General features: G+C 40.2%; 1 protein-coding gene and 1 pseudogene across 1 annotated transcript in view; one reads left to right on the top strand and one right to left on the bottom strand.

Moving 5' to 3' along the window:
- The window catches only part of LOC107719093 (CD97 antigen-like), a 14779-nt pseudogene extending 8228 nt beyond the window's left edge, over window positions 1-6551 (top strand).
- A 77-nt stretch (window positions 6552-6628) lies between these two features.
- Window positions 6629-9164, bottom strand: part of LOC107719096 (zinc finger protein 239-like) — a 7485-nt gene continuing 4949 nt past the window's right edge. The window contains exon 2 of the mRNA XM_016526435.1: window positions 6629-8577. Coding sequence (XP_016381921.1) covers window positions 7562-8577 — 1016 coding nt within the window. The 3' untranslated portion in view covers window positions 6629-7561. The remainder of the gene's footprint in view (window positions 8578-9164) is intronic.

Genomic DNA, 9164 nt, shown 5'->3' with positions numbered 1-9164 from the left:
GTAACTACGGCAACAACCAGTCAAAATGCACCGGTGAGCGTTCAGTATGCATGAGCGTATCTGTGTTCATGGTGTAGCTGCTAATGTGCGAAACAATTAACTGTGTCTTGCTGCTGTGCGCAGAGATGAGCTGCGACCACTTTGAGTCTGACGCGGAGGACGCGCCTGTAAAGGTAGAATGACTCTTCGTGATTATTTTGATAGTATTTGGTGAATAATCAGTATTCAGACTTTGATTTCTGTGTGTCTTCTAGTTGAAGCATTTACTGGCGCTGTTGAGGAGCAGCTGTGAGACTCTGCGTGATTCAAATGGCAGCCGTAAGACGGGAGAGCAGTTACTGGAGGTGAAACAAACACCCTTCTTTTTCCTCCTGCTTTCTTCTGCATTTCTGTTCTTGTTGGTATAGCAGTTTGACCTGGAATATTCCTCTAAATCTCACTGTGTTTGACAGAATGTGTTCACTTCCTCTGACGAGCTGCTGTCTGAAGGAAACATCGCTGACGGCGAGACGCTGAATCAGTTTCTGGACGCGGTGGAGAACAGCATGCGTCTGATCGGACCTCAGCTGAAAGAGCCTGTGACCAGGATGGAGACGCACAACACCTGTGAGGAACCACACACATTTCAGTTTAGACACAGTCACACTCTGGTACTGAATGGAGATAATGAAAATAAGGCATTGTTATTAAATCTTCATGATGTGAATCACAGTCGCTGAGGTTGCAGTCACACGGAATCAGACTCCGCCCAGTGGGCGTGTCACTCTGAGCACAGACTCCGCCCTCTTCAGCACCAGCTGGGAAACAGTTGTAGGGAAATCATATCCAGGTACAAATAAACACGTGCACATATATGTACTTATGAAACCATCAGCACTTTCCTGACGAGATGTGAACGTCGTTTTCCTTTAGGTTTTGCGTTTGCGGCTCTGGTCAGTTATAAAGATCTGAACTCATCCAGCGATCTGCTCCACAAGATGAGCAGAGAGAGATCAGATGATGAAGACAGACGCGTCACTTATCAACTCAACTCTAAAGTGGTGACGGCCGTCGTCAGTAATGCAGAAACCAAGCATCTGTCAGAGCCGGTGATGCTCGTCTTTACACACGAGGAGGTGAAGATACTGACAAATCAGCTCAACAAACACAGACCAGCACAAGATCTCAGTGGAGACACACACCAATTCTCATGCAGAACATCAGATGTTGATGTATTTTTTTTCCCTTTTCTTAACTGTTAGTCATTCTGTCCTGTCTTCTTCAGGAGAGGGCGGAGTCTGAGGGCGTGGCTTACTCCTGTGTGTACTTGGATGAGGCTGAGGGGGCGTGGTCTGGGCGGGGCTGTGAGGGGGCGTGGTCTAACAGCACTCATACAGCCTGCTCCTGCTCTCATCTCAGTAGTTTCGCTGTGCTAATGGCTCTCTATCCTGTCCAGGTACATCCGTGAGCCAGAAAAACTGTGATTTAACATTTAATTCAGATCTTTAATATGAAATGATGATGATTTTCCCTCTTCCTCTCCTCCAGGACTCGTTTGAGTTGGTGCTGATCACGCGTGTGGGTTTAGCTCTGTCTCTGGTCTGTTTGTTTCTCTGTATCCTGACGTTCCGGTTCTGCCGCTCCATCCAAGGAACCCGAACCAGCATCCATCTCCATCTGAGCATCTGTCTCTTCATCGCAGACCTCGTCTTCCTCTGTGGGATCTCCAGCACTCACAATCAGGTGTCTGTCTCATATCTTCTGTATACTGGGGCCTTAAAGTCAAAAACGTAGAGAATCACAAGCAGTGTTTACTGTTTATTATGCTGGCTTGACAAAGCCAAGGTCTACTATTTAAGCTTCTTCTTCTTCTTAGACTAATTTTTTTTTCAGCTACAACCACCAAACCACTCAGGTCTGACCTTCATGTCTTATTTGTGTAATAAGACATGTAGAGTATTTAAGCTATCATTAGCAAAGCTTAACGACTATCCTAGTACAATGTGCTAAATCATGCTAGCAACATGCCAAAACATGCTATCAACATGTTAAAGCAATGCTAATCATGTTAAAACATGGTATCAACAAGCTAAAACATGTTAACATGTTAAAATATACTAGCAAAATGCTAAATCATGTTAAAAACATGTTAAACATGCTAGCATTATGCTAAAACAAGCATTCTTTAGCAACAAGCTAAAATATGTTACAACATTCTAGCAATGTGCTAAATCATGCTAGCAACATGTTAAAGCATGCTAATCATGTTATCAACAAGCTCAAACATGTTAACATGTTAAAATATACTAGCAACATGCTAAATCATGTTAAAAACATGTTAAAACATGCTAGCATAATGTTAAAACAAGCTTTTTTTTGCAACAAGCTAAAACATGTTGACATGTTACAACATGCTAGCAACATGTTAAAGCATGCTAATCATGTTAAAACATGTTAGCAACAAGCTAAAACATGTTAACATGTTAAAATATACTAGCAACATGGTAAATCATGTTAAAACATACTAGCATAATGCTAAAACAAGCATTTTTAGCAACAAGCTAAAACATGTTATCATTTTACAACATGCTAGCAACGTGCTAAATCATGCTAAAACAAGCATTTTTAGCAACAAGCTAAAACATGTTACAACATTCTAGCAATGTGCTAAATCATGCTAGCAACATGTTAAAGCATGCTAATCATGTTATCAACAAGCTCAAACATGTTAACATGTTAAAATATACTAGCAACATGCTAAATCATGTTAAAAACATGCTAAAACATGCTAGCATAATGCTAAAACAAGCATTTTTAGCAACAAGCTAAAACATGTTAACATGCTAGCAATGTGCTAAATCATGCTAGCAAAATGCTAAAACATGTTAGCGAAATGTTAAATCATGGTAGCAAAATGCTAAAAGTACTAGCAATGTGTTAATACATGGTAGCAACATGCTAGAACTGTGTTAATAACGTTTTATAGTCTTCAATAAAAATCTTTAAAATTTCAAACAATGCTGTCAAGCCAACATCAATGTTTGTTTACGAACTTTACTAATGTAGTTGTGCTGTTTCTCTTCGTTTGTCTCAGGTAGGGTGTGCGATTGTGGCCGGTCTGCTTCATTTCTTCTTCTTGTCTGCGTTCTGCTGGATGCTGCTGGAGGGGGTTCAGCTCTACCAGATGGTTGTGCTGGTCACACCACATTAAAGCATCTCTACATGTATCTGGTGGGATACGGAGTCCCTCTCGTCATCGTCACCGTCTCTGCCATCGCCTTCCCAACGGGATACGGCACCGAGCGACAGTGAGTGTGTGAATTTGTTCGTGCTTTTCGTGTGAACAAGTTTGATGGGCTCTAAATCACAGTGTTATCCAAGTGCTTTCCAGCTGTTTTGATGATTATTTTGTGTCTGTGCTCCAGCTGTTGGCTCTCACTTGACCACAATTTCATATGGAGCTTCCTCGCGCCCGTCTGCATCATTGTCGTCCTCAACAGCTTTGTCTTCATCATCACCGTGTGGAAACTGGCCGAAAAATTCTCCAGCCTCAATCCAGACCTCTCCAAACTCCGCAACATCAGGCGAGTGTTAATTATCGGAGCCCAAAATAGATTCAGTCATTGAGTCTAACCCATTTCTGGTGACTTTCAGGGGTTTTACGGTGACCGCTGTGGCTCAGTTCTGTATTCTTGGAGGGATGTGGGTTTTCGGTTCCTTCCTCTTCTACGGGAAAGTAACTCAGGCTGCGTTGTACCTCTTCACCATCCTCAACAGCCTGCAGGGGGCGCTCATCTTCATCATGCACTGCCTGCTGTCCAAACCGGTACTTGCACACAAACAAATGCACAATGCACCAAAAAGGAAAAGACAGTAAAGTCTGGATTCAAACTACATTTCAAAGATCTCATCAAGTCATAGTCAAACAGACATACTTCTGACTCCCTGCATAAAGCATTTCACTCTATTCTGGCCAAGAGCCATCAGTGTGTTTTCAACGTGTTTTGTGTCGCCCCCTTCAGGTCAGAGAGGAGTATCGCAAGCTGATTAGCAGGATCTGCTCACTTAAGGAGAAGAAATATTCAGAATTCAGCACCAATCAGTCCAGCAACAGTCAGGTAAATCTGCATTGCAAGGACATCATCATTGAATATGTTAACTTTCACTTCAACGTTTTATAAAGTATATATAAATGTTAAGATAAACATTCTAACAACATTCTCAGAATGTCCATATGATGTTACTGATGTTTTCTGAATGCCAACGCTAATGTTCTTGGTATATTACAAATACATGTTCAAAGAATGTTAGATTAAAGGTTAGGAGAATGTTGCATTGCACCTTTTTAAATAATGTTCTAATCACAACAAGAAAACTGGACATTTTAACATTTTAGAAACATTGCAAATCAGTGTTCCCACGAACATAAATTTGTTAGCTGGGGTAAGTGATGCATTGAAATGTTGACCACTAAAGATAGTTAGTGCTTCTGGTGGTGTTTTGACGGTTTCAGTGTCTATTTCATGTCACAACGTGGATAAACTATAACAGGTAAACATGTCAGCTAATGCTAGATTAGCAATATCAAGTTCTCGTTTTCAATCAGTAATGGTATTGTTTCTTAAATCTTCAGAACAAACTTGTAGTCTATGCTGTTTTCTGTTGATACAAGCTTTTTTAATACAAAACAAAGTCTCGGTTGCCAAATTTTGTTAGTTTATCACACAATTCTGAAATAAATAGTTTTAATGCTCTTCAATGTGACAGATCGCTGTAGTGTTTCAGTTCAAGCGGCATGTAAATCGATCATCTCTTCCTCTTTACAACTAGTTATAACACAAAATAAACATGAATGAGCATCAGAAGGTGTTGAAAGAAACAGAACAACTTAATGAAATGTTTCATGTCTCACTCGAGTGTTTCGACCACAGAAAGATGTCGATAAAACAGCTTGTAAACAATAATGTCACATTGATTTACCTCAGAAAAGCCAATGTACATTAACTCGTTAAGACAGCTAGAAAAACATAACTCTAGAGGAGACTTTTGATAAATATATCAATATATATTTTACTTCACCTGTTAGTGATGTATTTATTATTTAATGCATGTTTGAATAATTTTATTTGTTGCTTCAATGATGCAGAGTAGAAACATAATTATTAAAAAGTACTATATAAAAACGGGCTTATGTGCAATTTTAAATTTTTAAGATTATTTTGGCTAAATGACAACTCATTTCAGTGCATCACTAGATTGAGGTTCTGCTTCTAACTGTGTTCTCTGACCTTTACAGCAACCTCTACGGAGCAATCCGACCAGAGGAGAGTCCAAGATATAGAGCGGCTGTCAGTCCTGGAGGATCTTTATAGATGTTGACCTTTAAAGACACATGGAAGCATGACTTCTCACAGAGCTCTAATTCTGCAGCACATGGGGCTCCTTTCCATTGAGAAGATCTTAAACTGCTTGCTTTCTGTCTATTAAGCAAGAATATTTCAGGTGTGGGGCTCGTCACATGACCTATGCGTCACTAGAGGCGGATTCGTATCATATCAGTGAAATTAATAAAACATGCAGCTCAGTTTTCTTCCTCTAATGGACTTCGAAGACACTTTAACTGTTTTTGTCGCACCTTTAGTGAAGAACGTCTTACATTACATGCAAAAGGCAGCTTTCATTTGCTTATATAAGAAAATGTTGTGAAGATGATATTTGAAGAACTAGTCTCCAATCTGCCTTAAGAAAGAGGCCTTAATCTATTATCAATCACAGACCATCACGTTTATATGATCTGCACTTACATGCCACTTTACGTCTTTAAGCTGTTGGGAAATTTGACCTCGATTTCTGTGAGAAACAGATGAGAGGTACTTTAGATTCATAAAGCTATTTAAACAGAGCAGATGTTGCATTGCAGTAAGACTGCTTACTTTACCTCCAATCGTCCTTCAAATCAAAGTAATACTCGTCCCGAAACTACAATATCGTGGAGACGTCTGATGTTTCCAAGGAACTTTCTCAGAAGCTGCAAATACAAGCGGTAAAGTAGACTTTTATATTCAACTTCCTTCTAAAGCCCAGTTCTCACATGCAGCTTCAATTTTCCCATTAATTAGTTGGTCCACAAGGTGGCAACACTGGGTGGGGCCATTGTTTCACATTGGAAAAATAATTTTTATCCGTCACCTGGAAAAAAATAGGGTTGACAGCACAAAGATGAGGTCGGCTGCCTGTGCTCACACACGTTATCATTCGCGTCAAAACTAACGCATACTTTGGACTTCAGTGTTTCCAGTTTAAGAACAAAGTGATTTTGTAAGATGATACAGCCAATGCGAAAGTTTTAAACTCCTTGCTTCTGCAACACAAAAGTTTAAGCTCTCTATTGTATGTGTAATTATATTTGATAAGAAACAAATGCTTTATTTTACATTTTCCAGAACATTTTTTGTACCTTTTGAATTCAAATAAGTTTTTTGCTGTTATTTTTTTTACTTGAAATAAGGGTCATGTCTAGCCCTGATGTGGTACTGCGATGTTTTTCAGCAAGTATTAAATAATTGCTAAAATAAGCTGTGGCGGATTTCTGTTTTGTGTTCCCATGAGTGGCCTTGCCAAATACACCATAAACATACATTTCACTTCTATATCATACATCGATCTGCACATTAAAGTAGTTTGAAGGAAGAACACCTGCCACAAAAACACTTTTCTATCCAGAGGATTCATTTCAAACCAGTGAATATCTTCCCTTGCATGGCGGCACAGCGATGATATGGAGCTAATAACATTCAGAGAAAAGCTTTCTCTTGATTAAATAAACTTATTCCAAGGAAAGCCAACCAAGCAAATGTTCCCTTAATGTTAGCATTCGGTTCCCGTTTGAGAACCCAATAATAACATTCTTATTTTTTTCAAAACCATAAAATATTGTTCCCAGAGCGGTGCAGGTATTTATTTATGTTTTTGAAGAATCTTTCCCCGATGGTTACTTAAAGGTTTCATTTTTAAAATAATGTAAACTCAACTTGCAAAAAAAAGTTGCTGATGTTTTGTGCAACAACCTACAGAGAATATCAAGGTTATGCAGTGTTTTATCTTTACACTGGAATACTTAATTCAATTTCTCTAGTATTTCTTGCCGTAGTCTTCAATAAGCTTGAGACCTTTTATTTAGTTAGTAAAGGTCTAGTATTAGTTAATAGATTGCTATGACGATTTTGCTTGTATTTTTGTGTGTATTCTGGTGGGTCTGAAAACTCTTTAAATAAGCACAGGTACGGTTTCCCTCTGGGGTGAATCCTATCATGATATTTCATGTGGGTTGGAAGATGGATTTGTTTGCACTGCTCCGGTTGATCATCAGCGGTAGGAAAGCTGCTGCCGCATCTCTCGCGACTCAAGTCTTTCTGCTCTTTTTTTCTTTCGAAGTTTCTTCGCGGGACGAATGTTTTCCCACAGGTGGCTCTGTGGCTGCCGAGAGAACAGGGACACAAACTGAGGGAAGTAACAGTCATTTCTAGCCCTGATGTTTCAGGATGAGCTGAATGAGTCTTTTTTCCAGATTGACTGATGTAAGTCACTCTGATGATTCTGGAGCAGTTTGTTCTTTAGCGTGTTTGTTCTGGTGGGTCTGAAAACTACCTAAATAAGCGAATCTCTCGCCGCAGATGGAGCAGGAGTAAGGTTTCTCTCCTGTATGAACTCGCTGATGGACCTTCAGGACGTCTGATCGAGCAAACGTCATGTCACACTGTGAGCATTTGAACGGTCTTTCTCCGGTATGAATCCTCTTGTGGTTTTGTAAAGTAGCAAACTTACTGAACCTCTTCTCACAAACGCTGCAGTGATACGGTTTTTCTCCCGTGTGAACTCTCTTATGAAATCCAAAATGTGTCGGATTGGAAAAGCTCTTCCCGCAGTGGGAGCACAGATACGGTTTCTCTCCGGTGTGAGTCCTCTCGTGACACTTCAGATGGGATTTCTGCCGGAAGCGTTTGTCACAGTGTTTGCACTGATACGGTTTCTCATCAGAGTGGATTCTCTGGTGTGACTTTAGACTGCCTGACTCTGTGAAGGTTTTCCCACATTCGCTGCACTGGTACGGTCTCTCATTGGTGTGAACACGCACATGTTTCTTCAGATGAGATCCTTGGTTGTAGGTCTTCTCGCAGTGAGGGCACTTGTACGGTCTTTCTCCCGTGTGGATTCGCTTATGAGCTTCCAGATTTGCTTTGGTGCTGAAATACTTTTCACATTCGCTGCACTGGAAAGACTTTTCGTCGTGTGTCTTTATATGAGCTTTCATATTCTGAGCAGTGGTGAAAAAATCCTTCCCGCACTGTTCACAGCGAAACTCCTTCTTCATCCTGTGCTCTTTTGAATGAAGTCTCCTCTCTTCTGCGGTTGAAAAGCTGATGTCGCATCTCTTGCAGCTGAAGTCTTTCTGTTCTGTGTGTTTTCTCTTGTATCTTGTTAAGTTTCTCTTTGAGCTCAGTGTTTTTCCACACTTGGCATGAGAAAACCTTTTGACCTTCAGCTGCTCTTTTGATGTTAAGGCTGTTTCTCCATCAGAAGATGAACCGCCTTTGTCATCTGAAATGAACAAAATGTTTATAAATTCTGGGTTTTAAAATATACTTGAAAAGAGTTTGTGTGTCATACAGAAATCCTGTAATATCTGTCTATATAAGTCTAGGGGTGAATCATTAATAATAAAAAAAATGCAATATGGTTTAGTGTAGTTAATCAATCGCAAAAAGCCTGCAAGTTAATTAAACTCATGCATAGACATTGATGGAAGCCGCTCTTGCCAGTCTTAGGGCTTCAACAACTGAGAGCAAGGCAGTCTTGGTCGAATGTCCACTTCTGAAACGAGACTGGTTGCTGTCAAGGAGGTTGTTCTGTGTGAGAAAGGCTGAGACACAAGCATAACTAGGGGAGTACCATCCTCAGGAAAGGTTGAGAGTAGAGGTCTGCGTGGGACTGTTTTTTCAGTCCCGCTCCCGCGAGGTTATATTCCGCACCCAACCGCTCCCGCTATATATTCACTCTTTGTTCGCCCACTGTCCACTTAGAATAATTTTCTTCCCGACCCAACCGTTCCCGCTAAATTTAGATATCGTTTCCAGAATCTCACATTTAAATTTAGATCTCGTTTCCAGAATCTCACATTTAAATTT

The sequence above is a fragment of the Sinocyclocheilus rhinocerous genome, unplaced genomic scaffold, assembly GCF_001515625.1.
Source record: "Sinocyclocheilus rhinocerous isolate Xijiao unplaced genomic scaffold, SAMN03320098_v1.1 scaffold613, whole genome shotgun sequence".
Lineage (NCBI taxonomy): Eukaryota > Metazoa > Chordata > Actinopteri > Cypriniformes > Cyprinidae > Sinocyclocheilus > Sinocyclocheilus rhinocerous.
The sequence above is the reverse complement of the archived record's forward strand: the minus strand, read 5'-3'. Positions and strand labels throughout refer to the sequence as shown.